The 22,585-nt window shown below is 55.9% G+C and overlaps 1 protein-coding gene across 8 annotated transcripts; it reads right to left on the reverse strand.

Annotated features, from left to right (window-relative positions):
* Positions 1–991: 991 nt before the first annotated feature.
* SLC45A3 (solute carrier family 45 member 3) lies at positions 992–20,435 on the reverse strand. 8 transcript variants are annotated; one of them, XM_059940315.1, is made up of 7 exons: positions 20,005–20,120; positions 18,394–18,470; positions 17,095–17,156; positions 7,497–7,907; positions 5,895–6,680; positions 4,922–5,187; positions 992–2,774 (listed from the first exon to the last, which is right to left on the reverse strand). In XM_059940315.1, the coding sequence occupies exons 4-7, from the start codon at positions 7,666–7,668 to the stop codon at positions 2,337–2,339; spliced, it is 1,662 nt and encodes a 553-aa protein (XP_059796298.1). In that variant the 5' UTR covers positions 7,669–7,907; positions 17,095–17,156; positions 18,394–18,470; positions 20,005–20,120; the 3' UTR covers positions 992–2,336. The 8 variants fall into 8 exon arrangements, with proteins under 8 accessions (XP_059796298.1, XP_059796288.1, XP_059796337.1 ...); XM_059940305.1 differs by lacking the exon at positions 17,095–17,156; XM_059940354.1 differs by lacking the exons at positions 17,095–17,156; positions 18,394–18,470; positions 20,005–20,120 and adding an exon at positions 20,413–20,435.
* Between the last annotated feature and the right edge of the window lie 2,150 nt (positions 20,436–22,585).

The raw sequence follows: 22,585 nt of genomic DNA on the forward strand, positions 1-22,585 counted from the left end.
AAAAAAAAAGAGGGAAACTGTTAGAGATTAAGAGAAACCTAAGAAGCATAACCACTAAATGCAAATTAATAGTTGTTTTTCTTAGATCTTGATTTAAACAAACCAACTGTAAAAAGACATTTTCAAGGCAATTGGGGAAAACTGTACATGGGCTGGGTAATTGATGATAAGGAATTACTGTTTGTTGAATATATTCATGGTATTGTGATCAAGTTGTTTAAAAGTCCTATTTCTTAAAGATACATTCTGAAGTATTTTCAGGTGAAGTGAAATTGTATCTGCCATATGCTTTAAAAATACCCGGGGGGGGGGGTGGTGGTGGGCGGGGAAGGGTGGGGAGGGAATATAGATGAAATAAAAATGGCAGAATGTTAATAAATGTTGAAGTTGGGTTCATTATCACCAGGCTCATTTCTTGCGTATGTTTGAAAACTAATAGAAAGTTAAATAAAACATAGAACATTTAAAAAATAAAGCTAGTCTTTGCCTAGGGTGTTAACTATACTGACCACTTGAATTTAAGGGACAGGAAGGCCAGTCAAGTTTGGAGGGGTGAGGAAGTGGCAAGGCTGAGAAGACTGAACTTGACCTGAGCCTGGCAGGAAGGGTGAAGGAGGTGGGAAAGGGTGGCAACCGAGGCACAGTGGTGTCGAATCCTCACCCATACATGCCAGGGGCTTCCTATTGCTCTGGTTGATAATGGGTGCTTGCTCCATCTCGTTGGCCACACCGCGAGCCATTTGAGAAGGAAAATGCCCCCACTCTCTATACTTCTTACTCTCCCGCCCTCTCCCTCACCCTCAAAGGGACTCCCCAATTCTAGGGAAGCACAGCCACACCCAATCGCCAAAGGACAAAAGAGTGTTGGTCTATGGCTCCACCTGCTGGTGGTGCTGGGAACTGAAGCTGCCAAAACGGTCCTGATGAGAAGGAAGCCGAGGATAATTTGAGAGATTTGGTCTTTTCCGCTCAGAAAAGACACAAAGACCAATTAAACATATAAGAAGGCTTTAATTTCATCACCATAAACATTATACTCTGATTGCTCACATACAGTATAAAATATTTACTCCACTAAATAAATAAGACATAACATTATTGCAAACGGCACTTAAAGCCCCCGGAGATAAGACCTCCTTAGCCCAGGCAGGGGGTGCTCCTGAGTTTCTGTGCTAGATTCCCCAAGCACAGATATGCCCTGGGGGCTGAGACGGATAAAGGCTCAAGGAGCCACACTCTGTGCTTCTGGTCCTGAAACAGCCCCAAGGAGAGGGCTGTGGAGCCAGTGGGGAAAGGTGGGGTTGGGCAGCTCCTTCATCAGCCCAGTCCTAGAGGGAGCAGAGGGGAGCTGGGGGGGGGGGGCGCTGCGGCAGGGCCAAGAGGGGAGGGGAGGCTACGGAGGCTGCTGAGACCTGAAGCCCCACCCTTCACCTTTCCCCAGCCCTCCCCGCCTTGGGTAACAGGATTTGGGATATCAGTTGGGGTAAGCAGAGCTTCCAGGCTCAGGGTTAGGCAGTTCTGGGGCCAGACCAATCACTCCAGGAGGAGATTCTGACAATTCTCAGCCCAATAACCAATCGTCTCAGGGGACCTAGTCATTAGGGATCTCATCCTACCCAACCCCTAAACACCTTGATTCCCCTTCTACTTAAATAAATAAGTTAAATATTTAAAAACCCGTGTCCCTGTGATGGCAACACAGGGGCCAACAAGCCAAGTCCTAATAAAAGGCAGGGGAGGGGGAACAGGAGAGAGGTGGCGCTGTGGGGCTAGGCAGCTTCCTTTCTCCCCTCGGGACCGCATCCCCCAGTAACTTTCATACTTTCAAATCCTGTAGAGGAGCGTTTCACATTAGAAACTCCCATGCAAGAGCGACACTGGGAGAACCTGTGGGATAAGAGGCCTTGGTTGTAGGAGACCAGGTGGCTGAGTTTACTCAGCTCCCCAAATCCCTTCTCTGGGTATTTCTCGACCAGGACACTAGCTGTTAACCCTGAGCCTGGGTGATCCCCCGGCAGAGTCCTGCATTCCAGTGCACAGAGTTAATTAAATGCCCTGCCCTTCTCTCCTCGTGGAAGTCCAGACTGAAGCCTTCCGGAGAGCTTCCAGTCAGCCAGCCCTAAAGACTGAGGAGAGGTGGGAGGGAAGAAGCCCCAGTCCCCTACTTGTGCAGCTATGCACCTCACTGCCACAGGGAGGCAGCAGAGAGCCACACCACTTTGGCAGCAATAGAAACTGGAAGGCCAGCCCCCAGCCCTACCGGGCCAACGGGAGACTGGAATAGGGAGAGCTGGGACCCAGTGAGGCAGGTCCTCCCTCAGTGGGTTGGAAGTACTCTACACAGAGTATTTGGCCAAGTCGCTCTTGTCAAATACCACCTGTGTGACGAAGTAAATGGCAACCAGACCCAGACCTGCAGCCGACACCATATAGGCAGTGACAGACTGGCTGAGCTGAACAATGGAGCCCATAAACAGAGACGGGGCCACCTGGGACAGCAGGAAGGCACTGTCCAGGACGGCAAGGTCCAGGCAGATGCCCCGGCCCGGAACAACCCTGGCCTCCGGTGGCTCGCCCACCACTGCATGCATGGAGACATCGCAGGCAGAGGCCCCGCAGAGAGCAGGTGGAGGAGGGAGCAGGCCGCTGCCTCCAGCACCCGCGTGTCCACTGGGGAAGGGAGATCCGGCCTTAGGGCCCGGCGAGAAGCTGGTCATCAGGCTGTCCTCACTGGCACCACCTCCATCATCTCCGCGGTATTTGGGCAGGAAAACCTGGGGGGAGGGGAACACACAAGGACAGGTATGTACCCAAGCATGGGATCCCCCAACTAGGAGAACAGACCCTGGCCTTTATCCCAGGGGCTGGAAGAAACCAGGCACTAGGCCTTAATGAAAATCGGGCAACAGGTCAGAAAACTGAGCAGACCCTGCTTGGTCTGGGTCTAGTGAGGATTCTCCTCAGAAGGGGGGCAGGGGGGCAGGGGGGCAGGAGGGGACATCTGAAACCAGAAGTCTAGGTCTCCTCTAGCCTCTCCTACAATCAGTAAGTGACAGCCAAACTCAGTACTGCAGGTTAGGAAGAGAACAGAACCCCAAGGTAAAGGAAAGACACAGAAGAATGAGGACAGGTGGGCAGAGAGACATGTCAGAGCAGAGGAACAAAGTCCAAAAGTGGGGCCCCCAAGGCCCCAAAGCCCCACACAGATGCTCCTAACCCTCCTCCTGCCCCTCCCACCTCACCACTGGGAAATCCTTGTCAACCTCCACAGAGACACGCTCCCTTCCCACTGTGGGTCCCAGGCCCAGGCTACAGTTGCTGCCCTACTGTGGGTATGCGGCCCCAGCCTGGGGCAGGGAGGGTCCTCAGACTCAGCCTGGAGGAAGCGAGGAACAGAAAGAATCACCCTCTTCCCAACTCCCATGATCCAGCTGTGCTGAGGCCGAAGCCTTCTCGTTCCTTCTCACTGTCTGCCTTGGATCAGTGTGACCTGCCCCTGCCCTGCCCGCAATGTCCCAGAGCCTCCCTCCTATCTAAGGACGAGGCCAGAACTCATCTGACCGCTTTCCCCAGGCCCACTAGTGCCTAACACAGAGCTCTCAGGGTCAGCTGCATTAGCGCTGGGAGCCACGGCAGAGCTCAAGCCCGGCACCAGGGAATCCCAAGGCTCGTGGTGCAGCCAGAAGTGGACAAAGCAGACATAGATGGGATGCGGGGCCAACCATGCCTGGGACCTCACCTCCTGCCTGCCACCCCACAAAAGATCAGTGCGGCTGGAGCTTGGAGAGGCCCCTGGGGACAGACGTGTTCTCAGCCTGAAGGGAAGACCAGCTCAGCACATTCCCTGGCACGTGCCCAAGCCGGGCTTCTGGACACCAGCCCAAGCCCCCAACCAGGGCGGGAAAGCGTGGAGGATGATGAAGGTTATCAATGCACTGACAGGGGCCTCGGGGACCAGCTTCCCCCAACCCAAATCCCCACCTCCACCCCCACCCCTGCAGCTACCTATTCAGTTAACCAGCCTCCCAGCTAGGTGTTTCTCTGCCACCCCACCCATGTACTACAAGGGGCAGACTATGTCTTTCCTACGGTCTAGAAGCCCTGTGAAGCCAGGCTGCATCTCTTTTTCCTCGGGATGCCCCAACTTCTTGCCCTCTGGGCAGAGCTCTGCACCCAGGCCTGTAGCTCAGTGAGGCCAGTGGAGACAACAAAGGTGACCACACAGCCTGGTCAGGAGGCTTCCCAGAGGAGAGGGCCCCTGGAGGGGCTGGGTAGTGTGGGGCTGAGCAGGAAGGAGGCCCCCCAACTTACACAGTGCCCAGGCGAGCGGTGTCAGGCGCATCAGGCTCAGAGATCCGCCATGGGGGCGGGGGGAGGGGACGAGGCAAAGGAGTGAGGCAGGAAAAGAAAAGAGAGAATTAAACAGAAAAGGAAGACAAACCAAAAGAGGGGAAGGGGCGGTAAGGTGCTTTCCCCATCTCCGAGACCAAAGCAAGGTTTGGGTCACTCACAAGGTCCCCCCCTGAATAAGGAGAGGCGTGGCCCACACCAGACCTTTCCCACTCACTGGCTGCTGAAGCCAGGGACCCAGAGGTCATCTGATCCAGCCCCCTGCCTCTGCACAGAACAACTCAGCCCTGACTGAGGGCTTCTGCTAGCCTGATTCTTCAGGATTTCCAGAGAAGGATTTCACATTTCCTGCAATCATCCACTTTAAGTGCTTTATAGTCCTGACACCAGGAAGTCATTCCCAGAATCTAATCTACACCGTCCTTCCGCAGCCCAAGTCTCTGGCCCTGGGGCTACAACAGGCTTCCTCTCTGATCAAAGAATTCCTTCTCCAGCTTCTCTTGCCAGACACCGGTTCTGGGCTAGTCAGCTGCCCCTCCACCCCACTCCACTCCGCCGCCAGGGCGAGTACCTGCTTCTCCCGGTGGTAGAGGGACGCTAGCGTGTACGGCAGGATCTGCAGGGCAGAGAAGGTGAACCCAGTGAGGGCAGCTGAAGCGGTCACCACCACCACGCTGCGGGACAGGCACGTGGCGCCGGCAGCCACAGGGAAAGCCACCATGCTGGCCAGATAGACGGCCCGGGTGCCGAATCGCTGCACCAGCCGGTCCATGACCAGAGAGAAGAGCAGGGAGACGGCACACTGCAGGAACAGCCCCAGGCTGCCCATCCGGACCCCTGGAGCAGGGAGGGGGAAGAGGCCATCAGACAGGCGGTGGGGAAAAAGGACCCAATACCATGGGGGAGGGGAGGGGTGCTCAGAATTAGGAGCCACAGGCACCTGCTGCCCAAGACCTGCTGTTTTCCGGACCTGGTCCCCAGCATCCCCTGCCCTACCCATAGCAACGGGAGTGTAGGTCCTTCCACTGACCTCAGGGAATGTGGCCAAAGCCACTGGCTAAGGGCAAAGGAAGATGTTCTAAGGGTTGGCTGTGCTCAGCTTGTCAGGAGGGGTAGAGGGAACACGAAGACATTTCTGCTGTGGGCTCCAAGATAGAATTCCAGACGCCTGAGCTGGAAGGGGCTGGCAAGGCGATTTGGAAAGTCAGTAGGGGAGCAGAAGGCACACTGAAGTTCGGGCCAGGCAAATCCGAGGCCCAGTTTCTGGACCTTAAATAAGCTCAGCCTCTTCGTCCATCAAGTTGGGGCAATGACTGATCAAACTCTCCGATCAGCCCAAGGCTCTGCTGAGACTGCAGCAAAGCCACTCTGCTCCTTGAGCAGCTGCACACGCAGCCTGTACACTGGCCCATTTTCCTGATGGGGAAATCGGGGCCCAGATGCACAGCTTCCAGCCCAGGCACAGGCTGTGGGCATCTCCCTGCGCCCGAACATCCACAGGAGGGCAGCTCCCGCAACAGGGCCCCAGGCTGCCAAGGCCTTACCTTCATCATAGTGTCTCCGGGCCTCGGTGCCTGGCTCAGCCCTGGGCACACCCTGGTACAGCCCCTCGCCCACAAAGTCTGTGTAAAACAGTGTGAAGGTCATGAATGCCATCCAACTGCACAGCTCGGCCACGAAGAGTCGGCGTAGGGTGCGAGGCATGCGGCAACAGAGCTGGTGCAGCCGGGGAAAGAGGGTGCGCAGGTTCCAGAAAGCCAGGCGGGCGTGGCACGGGCAGCAGTGGGGTGGTATGGAGGGGACCGACAGCCCTTCCACTGGCTCGGCTGGGCCCAGGGCTGCCTCCTCAGCCACAAACAGTGTGGCTGCCACGCAAGTGAGGAAGATGAGAGTGAGCAGGCCAAAGAGGCACTCTTCCTGGGTGCCCAGGTAGGGGGCCAGGGCACTGGCATCCCAGTCGATAGCAGGCAGAAGGTAGCCCAGGCAGCCCCCCAGGCTGATCATGAAGGCGTAGACGGAGAACGCCTGGCGACAGTGGTCTGGGTCCAGGAAGAGGTCAGAGAGGAGGGCCTCCAGCGGAGTGAAGCACACCTGGCCGCAGAAGTCCAGCAGCCCCACGCCCAGGATCAGCAGTGCCAGCTCCAGGGGCCTGGTGTCCGGGCACAGCAGCCCCGCCAGCCGGCCGGCCCTCGGGATGAGGAAGAGGCTCAGTAGGACACCCAGGGACAGGGCCCAGATGAAGGGCCTCCGGCGACCATAGCGCCCACGCCAGTGGTCGCTGGCTGAGCCCACGAGTGGGACCGACACCAGACCCAGCACTGGACCGATGCCTGCAAGAAGGGCAAGTAGTATGAGCTGGAGGCTGGGGCCCAGAAGGGGCAGGGGGAAGGGTACCAACTGCCTCGAGAAGGATGGAAATGATGATGATATCACATGGAGGGCCAACTGTGTACTGGGGCTGTGCTGAGTACTTCACAGGACCCCAATTTACTCCTCACAACTAATATCACTAGTGCGCCAACTGACCAGTGATCGCCGTGCACAGGCACGGTTTCAACAGGCAGTCTGACCCCAGAGCCTGTCATCCTGACAGAGCCCCCTCTTCTTGGGAGTCACATGATGATGACATTTGCCCTCCGTGGCTTTTACAGAATTCGTCCGCAGTTAGGAGCCCAGCCCCTGCCCTAGCGGCAAGAAAGAGCCCTGGCGGTGGGGGCTGAGGGTGGTCCCGACCCTACTAATCAGCAGCTAAGCTAGCCGTCCAGCGGCCTAAGTCACCTAACTGCTTATCAGCTTCCATCATCTTCTCTGTGAAATGGGTAACCTCAAAGCGCTGCTGCAGGAATTAAATGAGACCACAGGTATGAATTACAAAAGGCAGTTTCTCCAGTGTCTCCTGTGGGCCATGCATGGCGTAGGGACCAGGGATACAGAGGTCACCAGGGAACGTCCCTGTACCCTTTTCTTTCTCTCAGACCCCCTCAGCCCAGGGTCACCCCCTCCCCAGCCACGCTGACCCACCAGGCTCAGGGACAGCAGGCAGCCACCTCTGCCTCCAAGCAGCTCTTTGGGCAGAGGCCCTGTCGCCCTACTTCCCCAGGGGACATATATCTGGAGCAGGAGGGAAGGAGGATGTGGGGACTCACCCAGCACCATGGTCATGAACTTCTCCTCTACCCCCACTTCCAACAGCAGGGGTGGCACGTAGGTGATACCTGCAGCCAGGCACACCTCCAGGCCGAAGGTCAGCAGATTGACCAGCAGGAGCTGGGCTTTCCGATGCCGCAGCAGGCGGCTCACCCACAGCCTCTGGACCATGACGGGCCAGGTGGGTAGGGCTCCGGCCTGTTCACACACTCCAGAACTGCTCCGTCTCAGCCTTGCTCCAGACGCCTAGGCCTCTCCTCCTCGCTGCCACCGACCGCCTAGGACTCAGCCAGAAACCCATTTCTGCGGGCCCTCTGTGCAGGTCTAGTTTCTCAGCCATGCTAACCGCCTGTCTGTCGTCGTGGGGTGCCGCGGTGGGGACATATCTCAACACTCAGATCCTAAAAGAGCTGGGACAATCACACACACAGAGTATTAAAAGAGCTGGGACAATCACACACACAGAGTATTAAAAGAGCTGGGACAATCACACACACAGAGATTCCCGGGAATCTGATCTCCAGGATTTGCTCTGAATTCTGAATCTTGTTCACTCCCAGGCTGATGGTGTGGCCCTGCCACCCACGTGTCACCCCCTACTGGCCAATCAGGAAGTGCATGTTAATACTAGCTTAAAGTTGACATATTAATAAGGTAAATATGATTTTTAAACCTCAGTACACTCCAGGGCCAACTAGATGTCAGTAATTCTCTGTTTTGGAATATCTTTGCAATTGCCCTTGTTTCCTAGTATTGAAGGAAAAAAAAAAAAAATCAAACCAGCTGAATTCCCAGTTCCCGAGGCACTGTTACCAAGGTGCCCCCTGGAGACCCTCTGCCAGGCCTGGTTTGTTCGCTTTTCTCTCTCTACTTCCCAAAGCTGGGCTGTTCAATTCCCCTTCGTTAAGAGTCACACTTCCTATTCCATACTACCTGGCCACAAGCCATGCTGCACCGTAACTCCACCCCAAGGACGAGGACAAGGAGGAAGACAAGAGAGGCTGTGGTTTGTCGGGTTGGGTTTTAAGCTGTCACTGAAACCATTTAAAAAGCGCTCCCCTGTGGGCTTCCCTGGTGGCGCAGTGGTTGAGAATCTGCCTGCCAATGCAGGGGGCACAGGTTCAAGCCCTGGTCTGGGAAGATCCCACATGCCGCGGAGCAACTAAGCCCGTGCGCCACAACTACTGAGCCTGCGCGTCTGGAGCCTGTGCTCCGCAACAAGAGAGGCTGCAATAGAGGCCCGCGCACCGCAATGAAGAGTGGCCCCCGCTCTCCGCAACTAGAGAAAGCCCTCGCACAGAAACGAAGACCCAACACAGCCAAAAATAAATAAATTAATTAATTAATTTTAAAAAAAGTAACAAATGTTCAAGTACAATTGGTGTCTTAAAAAAAAAAAAAGAGAGGCTGTGGTTTGTCAGGTTGGGTTTTAACCTGTCACTGGAACCATTTAAAAAGCGCTCCCCTGGAAGAACCTAGGCCTGAAAACCTCTACCTTGAGTTTCTCTCCATGCTCAGCGTCCATGGGGAGGACATATTCCCACATGCGCTGCTCAACTGTCAGGGGACAGTGGGGCCGGTCCCAGGTTCCAGCCTCACAGGGGCATGAAACCGCACCACCTGGCAGCCACTGCGATGATGCCAGTGACCCCGGGCAGGCTTCCTCTCTCCCCACCTGGCTCCACTCTCAGCAGAGACGTCCCCACAGCCCTTCCTACTAGACCTCCTGTGCACAGACATCCCAACAGGGGAGCACCCCCCCTGGGTCCTCCACCCACAGGCAGTGGGCCTCCAGGTCTTGCTTCCTGACTGTGGCACCCACTGCAGTCCGCTGTTTACAAGTGACCACAAAAGAGGGGAAATCAAGTCAGCTATGCAGAGAAGGTATAGAGGGTGGGCCCTAGTCCCCCAACCTGTCATCCATCCCATGGCGGCGTAGGCGGGTGGACAGAGCTTCACACCACTTGTGGCTAGAGTCTGGAGTGCCTTCCCTAGCCTCATCGACTCAACCCCATCGATACTGTTGAAGAGCACCACTCCTGTGCAAGGTTTACTGCCAAGGGCCTGGGCCCACCCGAGAGCCTTCCTGGAGCACCCTCGGCCCTCATTCATGCCCTCTTCCAATCTCAGCATCTCATGACTTGGTGCTTCAACTTCTTTTATCGTTTCAAATATCACTAAGCCCCGCAGGGACTTTTGTGTTACGAAGCACGTTGTAGGTGCTCTCTGAGCTGTGCCACAAAGAAAACAGACGGCCATCAATCCTGGGTAAGATGCGTCCGTTCCGTAACTGCCCTCCAGGGCTTTGCAGCTTGTAGACCAAGGAAGGGACTTCAGACAAGGCTAGGCAGCCGCCTCCCCCAAGTTCCACTAAGACCCAGACCATCCACTTGGGAAGAGGCACAGACTCCTATGGGGGTGGCACGGGGAGAAAACATTGACCCACACGGTCCCAAAAGTGGGTTGGGGGGCCAGACAACAGCCTTAGCTGGGCGGCTGTGGGTTCGGCTCGAGTTCTCCCCACTTGCTGCATTGCCATGGCACCCCCAGAAGGAAAGCAGGGGGCTGCAGAGACCAACGGGTGGCGCTATCCGACCTGGAGGGAAGGGTTCTGGGTCAAAAGGCTTCCAGCCCATTCCACTCCCCACCCTCAGTCTGGGAGGGCCCTGGAGACTCACCTGCCCCGGGTTTTTAAGGAACCAGGTCCTCCCTGAGCAAACAGACTTTATCAGACGCAGCCTCTCCCACAACATGCACCCAAGCCCTGGTTGCTCCCTGTGGTTTAAATAAATTGCAGCTCTCCAGCAACCATTAATCACCCCACCTGACTTACTCCCTCCCTTAATCCAGCTCCCCACTCCCAGGACCAAGCAGGACCTCCACAGCCCACGAGGGAGAAAGGCAAAATCCTCCTACAGCCCAGCGCCTCTCCCCGCCCAGCTGCTTCCCCCTCCCAGCGCCTCTCTCCACCCACCAGAGGTGCTTTACCCAGCGACCAGGGGCTGGGCCAGGTAAAGAATTCTTTGAGTTGGGTAGGAAGTGGGCGGGCTCCAGCCCTGCTCGGCACCCCTCTCCTCTTAGGTTGCTGAGCCCGTCCTCCCTCTTTTGGGCACTCTCACCGCCACAGACTTGACTCTTCCCAGCCCAGAAGTGCCCGAGAAAAGTCCAAGCCCGTAAGAACACTCTCCCTTCCAAAGCCCCCCCTTCCTCCTCCTTACATCTTCCCCAGTGCCCCAGCCTCCCCCACTGCATCCCCACCCCAGCTCTCAGGTGGAAGAAACTACAGAGGACTCCCACAGCACAAGCTCAAGTCACCAGCGGCCCCTCCAGGGCCTTCTTCCCAGGGACACAAACAGAAAAGCCCAGGCCCCAGGGTCCCAGGTTCAGAGGGGAACAGGAAGCGGTTTGTCACACCCACTCCAATCCGCAGCCCCAGGGCACACTTCTTCCCAAAGCTTGAAAGTGACAGATCCCCGTTGGGTCCCTCTGTTTCAGGAGCTCCCCCGCCTCCTCAGGAATACAGGCGGGGAAACAGGATCCAAGGCTCCCCTCCAGCCTCAGAGATGCTTCTGACTCAGATCCTCCTGCCCCACTGCTCCTGGAGCGCCCTGTCCGGCAAACAGAAGATCAACCAGAAGAGCCAGCCCCCGAGTGCTCACCTGGTGGGGAGGGGGCGGGAGGAGGAGGGAAGTGGAGGTACGTGAAAGGGGGAGTCTGGCCTAACCTTGTGAATAGCAGCCTTCTAAGGAGGACAAGTCCCTCTCAAGGTCCAAATATCTCCCCCCTTTTCTGGGCCCCCTGATAACGGGACAGCAAGAAAGCTGGAGGCAAGAAAGCTGGAGGAAACCCAAGACTTCTGGGAACCTTTAGGGAGCTCTGCTCCAGGCCATCTTCCCTCACCCTTGGGGGAGCAGAGCTCAAGCCCTGGGAGACTGAGAGCCGTGGGCACGTTCGGTGAACCTGCATTTTACCTACCCAGCTCCAGATACAGGGAGACTTCGAGTGCACCCCCAGAGCAGGCTGTAGGCTCCACTGCAACTCTCCAGCACCCACCCTAGCATGAGAAGGAGCCTGGGAAATGCTTACCTGCAGAATAAATGGCTGAAAGCAGCCTGGGAGTGGGAGGTGGAAGAGATAGGAAAGACCTAAGCGCCTACCCCCAGCCCCCCACGCACCAAGGAAATTCCAGCCCGACCCCCAGAGGGGGCAGCTCTCCTAAGGGTTCAAAGGTGGTGAGTGGATGGGACAGAGCCTCCCAGGCTGGAATGCCCCATCCCTGCCCACCCCGCCACCTCAGGTTAGGCCCCAGCAGGGAGCACAGGGAAATGAAACTGAGCAACAGGAACAAACTTGGCCTGAACTTTCTCCAAAATTCAAGAGTGGAGGAGGCAGGACGAAAGGCACCTCCTGGTAGCTCCTCTGGGAAGGGAGAGTCAGAGGGATATATAAAGAGGCCTTTGAGGGCTTTCAAAGGGGCTCCTGCCACCCCTCGCGGCTGAGGTGGAGCTGGGGGAGCAGATTCCCTCCCCTGAAGGACAGAGGTCAGAGGGAGCCGGGCTGGGGGCAGCCCCGCAGCGGGCCAGTGTCAGGCAGCAATTCTATGGCCTCTTTATGCGGGCCAGTGTCCCCACAGCCGGCCAGGCACATCAAACGGCCGCACCCTGACCCCGCGAGCCGGCGACCCTGCGTCCTCCCTCCACGCTCACAAAGACTGTGCTCTTTCTCACGCGGCCACTGGGAAGCCCCTCCCCGCAGAGAAGGAAACTGGGGATGGGGTAGGCCAGCCACGAGGAATAACGACTCAGCTGCAGAAAGGGGTGGGATCACTCCAGGCCAATCTCCCTAACTCACACCCCAGCCCAGGCCATCTGGCCCAGGCCAGGACTGCAGGTGGGGAGAAGCCCACAGGTAGAGGACGTGAGACTGCACGGGAGGGGGGACCCCTGTTCCTCCACACCGGGCTGGACGCCAGAATCTCATTCCAAGTTGCGCTCTCCCAGATCCTCTAGGTTGGGGGCACAGAAGTCCTAGGGGACCAGTGCCCTTGGCAGGTCCACAGGAGTCTTGGGGACACCCCAGAAAGAGCCTGCGCTGGCCAGACAGCAGACGGGAAATGAACATCCTTGTGAGGCAGTGAGCTCTCCACCGTGACAGACCCCCTCGTCAGGGGTGCTGCGCTGTGGGAATTTCTGCCCGGGCAGCTAGGGAGAGGGGGACACAGGACTAGTCTAAGCACGGCTTCCATGCCTTCCAACACATATTTAGTCTTTGATTCTCTGAGCTCAAACGCGTACTTCCAAAGAAGCAAGGGTCTGCTCCCCCCAACCCTACCCTACCGAAGGCAACAGTGATTTGCACAAAGAGCCAAGACCCACAACCTCCCAGCGCTCCCACAGACACCTGAGAACCCCACTCAGAGTGCAACCTTCCCACCTCGAGGGAACTGTAAGACAGAAGAACAGGGGCTGGAGCATCTGCAGAGAGAAGACCCCACCCCCATCCAGACTTGCTCCCTAGCTCCTGCCTCCCCAGGGCCCAGAGGCCAGGGATTTAGAGTCCGCCCTGCTGCGCTGCCTTTTCTTCACTCGGACTGGAAGCCTTCTGCTTAGCAGCTTGTCAGAGAGAGTGAGGGGCCTGCAGGCCGGGACACAAAGGGGGATTAGGGAGAAACCTCTCGGCCTGCAGAGTAATCCATCAAACTCCCTCCCGGCTGCCAGCACCGGCCCCTTCCCGCTCAATTCCCCTTCCAGCTGCTGCGGGCCCCCACCCGCTCCAGCTCCTGAGCCCTGCCACATTGGGCAGCAAAGAGAATCCCAGTCCCTGGGGGCGCAGAGGGGGCACACTGCAGACACTGGGAAAAGGGCAACGGCTCCCTCCCCCCGCTCACCCCCAATGTATGAAAACCCAACAGGTGGCAGTGGCTTGGAGGAAAGTTGCTTTTGTTGCCGTCTGAGAGCCCCCGCCCAGCTTCTGAAAGGAAACAAATGCCGGAGGAGGTTGGGGGAAGGGGAGGGGAAAGGACAGCGGGCTGTCCCTGGAGCCTGCTCTGATCTCCCCTCCCCTCTCCAATCCAGCGACAGGAATTCTGGGGCTGGCCTGACCCTCACCTTGGCTAGTCTAGGCCAAGCACCCCTCCCAGAATCACGTGGCAACCCCACGCGGATGGTCAAAACAGACACACATCTGACTCCAGGCACCTGTGCCTCCCAATCAGACTTCCTTTCTGCGAACAGCTGCGACCCAAGGTCACTCGGGGTCACCTTGACCAAGTGCCTTCCAAACCAAGACAATCAGTATTCTTCAACCTGGAGCTCTCTTCCACCGCAGGTGTCACAGGCCTCTGAGCCCAGACATCCCCGAACCCAGTGCATTCTATAGGGTGACCGAGGTCTGGCATGGGTTTGCATGCCATCTCCATATGTCACTGTAACTATATGTGACCTTGTTAACTGACCTCCCTAAGCCTCAGTTTCCTCATCTGCAATTACTAACAGCAGCTAACACTGAGGTTTACTACATGCTAGGCACTCTTCCAAGCGTTTTAATCTTCCAAGTGCCTGATGAGGCGGGTACAATGAGTATACCCATTTGACAGGCGAGGAAACTTAGATTAATACCACCAACTTCATAGTCGTGTAGTGTGTTTGAAGGAAGTATGTGGAAGTTCCTGGCAGCCACTTCTTCAGTTGTCTGGGCTTCCTCAGCGGAGAAACTTGGGAGGGGGTTTCTCATTCCCAACAGGAGCAGCAGAGGTCGGAGGGGGACCAACACTGCTTCTCTTCTCAGCTTCCATCCCCCTCACCCACGTGCCTCCCACCCGGGCACTAGCGCCTCTTTCAGCCCCCAAAGGCAAGAGGAATGCCAAGAATGTAAATGCCTCCCCAGGTGCTGGCCCCGGCAGGTGAGCAGAGGTCACTCAGCAGACCTGCCTGGTGCTGGAGGCTGCAAAGGGAAAGGAAGGGTGGGATAAACAACCCCAGTTAGGAGACAGGGTGGTTCCCAGCCACAGGGAAAATAATCACAGCGGCTGACACCTGCCAACCGTCCAGGAGGTGTCTGCATGTACCTGCCAAACCTTCTCTAATTCATACCATTTGTACAATCCTACAAATTATTTAATATTCCTATTTCACAAGGATGAAAATGGAGTCTCAGAAATTCATTAACACACCCAAAGTTGCACAGGTAAAAAGGGCTGAATGGAAAATTCAAACCATTCAAAAATTCTACAAAGTGCACTGAACTAGGAGCCTGGACAGTGTAGTCCGGTTTCAGCAACTCTTATAACTGTGTAGCCTAGAATAAGCCACTCTACCTCTCTGGGACTCAGTTCCCGCACCCGTAAAATGAGAGCTAGTCTAGATGCTGTCTAAGGTTCTTTACAACTGTGCAGCTTTGTGATCTCACACCCGCGCCCCCGGCCCCAGGCAGCATGCTCACCAGGGACAGGTGCCCACTGAGTGCTCACTGACAAAGCCACGTGGCACTGGTGGGGAGAGGGGGGGGGGGTATAGCCTTCCACCAATGAGAGCCAAGGAGAACCAGGTGGAGAAGGGCTCCCCAGCTGCACTTACCCCATCCTTTACCTGCCTACACATTGCTCCAGTACAACAGAGCGCCAAGGGTCAGCGGTCACCTGAAACTGATCCGAGTAACCAAGACATCTGGGGGCAGAATTGCCCTCTTCCCTACTCCCTCCCAGAGCTGGACTCTGTTCCTGGCAGAAATCAGTAACTAAATTCTTCCTCTACTTGGGCCACAATAAACACTCTCCTACAAGGTGGGGGTAGTGGTACCAAGAAATCCCTTGGCCCAGGGTGGGGGCATTGGAACGCAGGAGGAGAATGGGGAGCTTGGCACGTTTAGGCCACTGGGAAGTTCCCTCCCCTTGCTCCCTACAGCCCCTGCAAAGTGAAACCTGAACAGCCTCCCTCCTAGTGAACTTGAACTTTGCCAGTCAGCCAGACCAGGCAGTTCTCCCCAGCCATGCACATCCTTGTCCCCTCCCTGCTGCCTGGGCTCCCTTAGAAGGTGATGGATACAGGAAGGAGGCCAGGCTCTCTCAGCGCTGCTATCCTAAGGTCTGTGACCAGCCCCATTTATCATCAGAGGGCTCTGGGCCGGACTCAGTCCTGGGGATGTGTTCTCCAAAACAGTCCACTCAGTGGTAAGCAGGGCGTGAGGGGGGTCCAAAAAAGATGTGATTTTTTTGTTGTTGTTAAAGAGCCCTACTTTGCCCACCCTTGAAGAGAGTGCACCTCAGTGCATTACAACCTCACCTTCCCCAGAGAAATGTCCAAGAGACTAAAGCCTACCCACCCACCACTACTGAGCTCCGGGCACGTGTGCAAGCCTGCTGTGAAGGGGCTGGGGATTCAGAAACAACTGACTTCAGCCCCTTCAGAAGAAGGGCCAAGGTGTAGCCAGAGCACAGTGAGGTGGTGCAGGGGCTGAGACCCAAGTCCTTACAGTAGGACATATTCAGTGCCTCCAGAACTTCCTAGAGGAGGCTGAGCCGTGAGAGACGAGTAGGTAGGAACTATGCAAAGGGTAGATGTCTGCAAAACACAGCTGCTGGAGCCTGGGATTTCTATATGCACCCACCTCTCCTTTTAGCCACTCCCCAGTCAGGGGTGGTGGAAAGAATACCAGACCCCAAATCATGAGACATGGGCCCAAGACGGGGCTATTCATCAGCACTGGGCCTATTTTTGCTTTCAAAGTAGTCATCGGTTCCAGTTACCTCCCCTGGGCCTCCTCTCCCTTTCACCTGAACCCTGTGCAGCTCAAGTCCTCCACCTCCTCCAGGGCTGCCTGGACCTCGAGCTGTCAAGGACCCCTTTCTCCCAAACCTTGACTAGTCGTCAACCTCCTTCTTGCTGGCTCATCCCAGCTTCCCAGAGACAGTGATCTCCAGAATTAACAAAGAAGGGGAAAGGAACAAACACGAACCGAGCACCTGGTCTATGCAGGCTCCTTGCTAAATATGGCGATCTCATTTAATCCTCACCATAACTTTGCAAGGTGAATATTATCATCTACATTTTACAGACACAGAAACCAAGGCCAACAGGTGAGGTAGGCCTGTCTCCAACATCGGAAGCAAGAAGCCCCACAAGTCGTTCAGGGTCAGTGACAAAACTGTGGACTTCTTCCCATGGAGGAGGAAACACAGACCACGTAGCAGAAAAAGGGATTAAACAGGAAGTTCTGGCCAGACATCAGGACCATCCCGTGATGGCTCTGTCACCAGCCCCTGCCCCCAAGCAGGGACACTTAATACACTGGACAAAGCTCCACACTCCAGCTCTATTGCTGGGAGTCAAGTGGCATCAGCCTTCAAGACACTGGGCCTGGTACCAACTGGTCCAGCCTCCACCCTTGCTATCCAACAAACAGGGCCACTGACTGTTCACAGAAAGCCAGGCTGGGTTTTTCTTCTTGACACCAGAAAGCAGTGCAAAGTATCCCAAGGGTTGGGGGGTGGGGGGAGGACAGAGCAGAACACTCCCTCCCTCTCACACAATTTCTCCAAAAATCAGAACAAATAACCTTTTCTGCATAGAAGGCACTTAACCTTTCAGGATATATATTCACCTCCATCACGTCATGGCACTTTCTTCCATCTTGAGGGAACAGGCAGGCCAGGGGTTTCTGGACTGATTAAAAAACAAACCACACACAGTATTGACAGGGGAGAGACCAGGACATGAAGTCCTGGTGTGTTCTTTGCACCAGACCACAAGTTCAACTGCAAATGTGTCATTCACAGTTTACGTATAGTTGTATATAGTATAATTCCCTTGCTAAGAAACTTTGGTTCCTGAGTGTAAACCACAATGATTGCCTCCATTGTTACCAAATAACAGCAGCTGACATTTATCAAGCTCTTTTTACTTGCAGCTGCTGGGCTCAGAGGTTTTATCAGCTCGTTTAATCCTCACAATACTGTGAGGTAGGTACTGTTATCCTCATTTTACAGAGGAGGAAGTTGAAGCACAGACAGGTGAAGTAACTTGTGCAAGAGGAAATGGGATTCAAACCCAGGCATCTGAGTGCTAGAGCCCAGTTTCAACTAGTCATACCTACTCCCCGAAGTCCAGGAGGCCTTGGTCCCAAAGAAACAAAGGTCTACAGGAGAACCCAAGAACAGATGCCCAGGCTGGGTGCTGCTGTCCACTGGGTCACAGGTGTAGATATAGTAGATATAGTTAATACCAGCTAACATTTACTGAGCACTTGTTACCTATCAGGCACACAGTCCAGTGCTCTATATATATGGTTTAATAGAGCTATAGTTTTTTTTTTTACATTTTAGATATATATAATTATATATTTACATATATATTTGTTCTATTTATTATTTAATAAATAACAAAGCTACAGAGTAGATATTATCATGATCACTATCATCCCCATTTTGCAGCCAGGGATACTGAGACTTAAAAGAGGTTAAGTAACTTGCCCTTCGTCCCACAGCCAGTTTGGAGCAGCCAGGATATAAATACCTGACAGTCTGGGTTGTTATCCATAATGCTGTGTTATCAGGCTCCAATGGTCCAAATGATAGAGCTTAATTTCACTTTTGGAGTCCTGAGACGATCCCTGCCTCTCTGCCTTTAATCTCCAGAGCCCTACCCAGGCTGAGAGAGGGGAATCCATGCCATCTTTCCACCACCCAGTGGCCTGGAGGTACCTCAGTGGGCCACCAAGGGTCACTGTCCAGCTCCTCCTCCTCCTCCTTCGGGACACCTCAGAGCCAGGAGGAACAGGCGAGTTCACCATACACTCCATGAGTACAAAGGAAAACTCCCCCCACCCCGCCCCCATCACATCTCCACTAAGGTGGGGCCTGAATGTCCACAGCTGTACATTCACCCACAACTGTATTTGTACCTTCAGATTCATCCTGCTGACTCGAGCTCCATTTTTCTGAGCACTTTTAGAACAACTGAGTCCCGGCTCCAGACAAGCTTGTGGGGAGGAGATAAGGGAGGAATGAGAGGATGAGACCCATCCAACAAAAAGGACTGTGACCTCAGATAACTTTGCAATCACACCCTAGAAGTTGCTCTATAGGGAAGCCTGAGGAAATCATCAGCCTACACTTCCTGGCCCTGCCCTCCCCACCCCCATATGCCAGCCTGTTCCCCAGGCCTTGGGCAGGTGAGTCCAACACCAAGGCTGTCCCGCTCTGAAGTGCTAAGTGCATCATGAAAGGCAGCCAGAAGCCCCCGGGGCCTCACCCCAACCCCTGAGCAACGCTTTCAGGAGCCCAGCAAGGGTCACTCTAGGCCCTGGTCCACAGGCTGTGCCCGGCTGCAGACTCCAGGGCAGCAAGACAGCAGCTGGGCTATTCTTAGTCCCTGCTCCACTGGGATCAGGTCCGTGTAACAGCTGAAGGGCAAGTCCTCAGCAGGTACCCACCATGCCAAACCCCTCCCTACACTCAACTCTGGCCCCTTGGGAAAAAAGAAAGGGGAAGGTGTGGCCCTGGGGACGGGGGGAAAGCTGAGCACATCAAGAGTGTCTGTCAGGAAGAGGAAACTGATTCAGAGGTCAAGGGCAAGATCAACTGACAGGGCTGCAGCGCCTGGGGAGAACAGGAGACTATGGGAAGGACTGACCCTCACTCAGGAGCAACCCTGAGGGTCCATGGGGCCTTCTCCAGCAGGCCTGCCATGCCTAAGCCCAGAGCCCTGAGAAGCTGTAGTGAATGCCCAGATATCACCTCATCGCACCTGTTTGCTGATCTCAGCATTCTCACCATCCCTACCTGAGCCCGGGAGGCAAGGATAAAGACGCCCTCTCTTTCTCCTCCTCCCATGAGGGATAACCGAGGCTCAGGACGGGGCACACACTCCAGCCCAACTCTCTGCCTAGAGCCAAGCCCCAAGACTAACGTCCGAAAGGGCTCAGCCACCCTTCCCTCCTTAATAACCCCTCACTCCTCCCCAAGCAAGTTGGCCCGCGCCCGAGCACCCCGCGTCGTCCCGACCGCCGACCCCTTGCCCGGCTCCCAGGTCCCGGACTGTGCGCGCCACGGTGACTCATCCTGCCCCTTTCCGGTGAAGCCGAGACAAGGGAAGAAAATAAATGCAACTTTCCAAAGAAAACTCTGACGCGGGAGGCGGCAACAGGAGCGAGCGGCCGGTGTGCCCGCCGTCTGCCCGGCCCGGGGCTCCGGGGAGGCGCCTCTCCCCGCCCACCCCGCCGCCCGGCCCGGGACGCGGGGGACCCGGCGCCTCCAGCCCGGCCCACCTCCGCGGAGACCCGAGCACCCCGCAGCCGGCCCGGTGCAGGAAGAGGGGGCGCGCCCGGGCGCCCGCAACCCCGTCAGCTCCCCTGGGACTCAGGGGGCTGGGCGCGCGGGTCCGGGACAGCCACGGCGCGGCCCCCTCCTGCGGGGCGCAAAACACGCGACACCACGGAGCTCGGCCGCGCAGCGCTCCTCCCCTTCCCGCGCCGGGACCCCCTCCCCGCGGAGAAGGGCGGGCGCGCCCCTACCTGGCCGAGGCGCGCGGCTGTCACCCGGGGCCCGCGCGTGCGAACTCGTCCCCCCCGCCTCCCCCCACGCGCGCCAGCGGGCGGCTTTTAAATCTCCAGGTTACTCCGCGGGGGGGAAAGAGCATGCGCGCTGGGGCGGCCAGGAGGGGGCGGGGCGAGGAGGGACGGAGGTGGGGGGTGCTGGGAGGGGGTACGAAGGGGTGGGGCTGGTACCCAAGGGAAGAAAGCGGGAGGTCTCGAAGCTGTCTTTGTAGCCGCGACCGCGACGGGCAGCCTCCGCGTGGCTCCCAGACTGCTCTATCATTACCTAGGGCAGTGCGCCGCCCCCTCGCCACCAAAACACTTAGGTGAAAGCTGCCCGGCTCCGCGGGGCGCCTCCCCTCCCCTGAGCCAGTCTGCGACCATTACCCCCACGCGCTCTTCCGGCCATCCCCTTGTCCCCGGTCCGAGCAGCACCCCACCCATCCAGGACCAGCCTTGAAAGGAGATGTCACATTCTCCCGGAGTTACTCTTCCTACTGTTTGCTGTTCTCTGAGGCATAAAGAGCTTCCTGATAGCTAACTCACTCCTTCCTGAAGTTAAAAGCCAAATTTCAATTTTTTTTTCTCCTTAAGGGTGTGTATGGGGAAAGGGGGTGATACACTGACAGTAAAATGTTCCCTTTGTCAGCTGTTGAGCAAGGTCCCAAAAGATACCTGTTTCCAGAATGCCTTTGACAAGAGTGAACAATGCAGGTGGGAGATAACTGGGGGCCCAGGCTGGCCTTGGGGTTGGAGGCCCAGTTGTGTCTTTCTTCCTTCATGGAGTTTTATTAGAGTGGAGAGAACTCCAATTTGTGTGCATTGTTGACTCGAATGCTACAAAAATCGGAGGAAGATGGCTTTGAAGGGGAGGACCTAGTTGACTGTAGCCATGGACTGGGCACTGGGGCATTGAGCTCCAGTGCTGGCCCTGCCACCAACCGGCTGTGATGTTGGGCAAGTCCCTTCCATATTCTGAACCTTGGTAAGAAGGAGTTGGCCAGAGGGTCTCTAAGGGCACCTCCAACTGGAGGCAGAGAAGAATGGGAAATCTAGAAAGGAGTGGGGAACAGTGGAGCCCTGTTGGCTGTGGGGAAGAGAGCGTGGGTGCAGGAGAGAGCAGAGGGAGAAAAACCAAGAATCTACCTTCTGGGTCAATGAATAAGTTTAACTTGTAAACGGTCTCAGCATTGCGTCTCTGGGCTCACTCACCCCCCACCTCCCAGCAGGTGACCCTCCAGTGCCCCAGTGGCTTTCCAAAGCCTTTGGCACACCCATTTGTGGCCAGCAGAGAGACTTGGGTGGAGTCCTGGGTCCCTGAGCTGGTGTCTCCTTTGCCCCAAAAAAGGGGGCAGGAGTCAGAGGGAATTCCAGGTCAGCTGGAAAATTACTGAGCCAGGAGAGAGTGGATGGTGGTATTTTCCAGGCTTGGGGAAGGAGCACTGGGGGAGCAGGAGGGAGTTGTCCCACCTCAGAGGAATAGGAACCCTCCCTCCCACACGAGGAAGGGGGAGGAGGGCTCAGGAGAGTGAGCAGACAGCCTGCTGTGAGATACTGGACCCCACCCAGCGGGTCTGGCCACCTGAATAAGCGCCAGGGCTAAGCCACCTTTCCCTCCTTAATAACCCCTCACTCCTCCCCAAGCAAGTTGGCCTGCGCCAGAGCACCCTGCGTCTTCCCGGCCGCCGACCCCTTTCCTGGCTCACCCCTCCCCAATGCAGGTGACCCTTCTTTACCAAGCCAGTTGGATGTACTCTCCAGGCCCCACCCAGCACAGGGTGCTGTAGGGGCTTCTGCTGGGAAGATGCTCCCTCCCCTTTTTCTGCTGGTGTAGCCTCATGTAATAATAGTTAACTTTTACTGATTGTGCCAGGCACTGTTCTAAATGCATTTCATGTATTAACTCATTCAATCCTTGTGACAACTCAAGAGATGGATATCATTTTCAGATAAAGAAACTGAAGCAATCCCTCAGTCCAGTTACTACTACTACCACTACTGCTACTACTAATACAGACACACACACACACACACACACACACACACACACACACTCACACACACAGAGTCTCTGGGCCCCAGAAACAAGGCAGAGGCAGCAATCCCTCATCTATCCTGACCAGTAACTTCCAAGCCTTAATGAAAGTCCTAACACCCAAACTACTCCCCACAATGCTGGGTCGTTCTGGATTAGTAACAGCTTCTCTGGGTTTCAGTTCCCCACTAAGTCAGCTGTAGGAAGACCACCATGTCCCTTTCCCTTCATCCCCACTCCCTCCCCCACCACACAGGCACATGCACACACCCTACTCCCTAGCCACTTCCCATTTATAGGAAATGGGGGATGGCGTGAGGAGCAAGGCCATCCTTGGGGAACTGCTAATAGTCTGGCTGGATATTGGAGAAACCAAAGATGCTGGCAAAAATGCATTAGCAGCTTCTGCTCCACCCCCCACCCGTAGCCCCTTCCCATTATCCTTGGGCTCAGAGCGAGCATCGTCCTCTTTCTACCGAGATAAGATAGCCATCTGGGGCTGGGTAGCCTGGAAAATGCCTGAGA

The sequence above is a fragment of the Balaenoptera ricei genome, chromosome 1, assembly GCF_028023285.1.
Source record: "Balaenoptera ricei isolate mBalRic1 chromosome 1, mBalRic1.hap2, whole genome shotgun sequence".
Lineage (NCBI taxonomy): Eukaryota > Metazoa > Chordata > Mammalia > Artiodactyla > Balaenopteridae > Balaenoptera > Balaenoptera ricei.

What these genes read in the sequence shown, in the direction of transcription:
- SLC45A3 (XM_059940354.1), bottom strand. Translation starts at nt 7,668, where the DNA reads ATGGTCCAGAGGCTGTGGGTGAGCCGCCTGCTGCGGCATCGGAAAGCC. An exon ending in GTTCATGACCATGGTGCTGG is followed by an intron (nt 6,681 to 7,496) that starts GTGAGTCCCCAC and finishes CCCTTCTTGCAG; the next exon opens with GCATCGGTCCAGTGCTGGGT. An exon ending in CCGGAGACACTATGATGAAG is followed by an intron (nt 5,188 to 5,894) that starts GTAAGGCCTTGG and finishes TCCCTGCTCCAG; the next exon opens with GGGTCCGGATGGGCAGCCTG.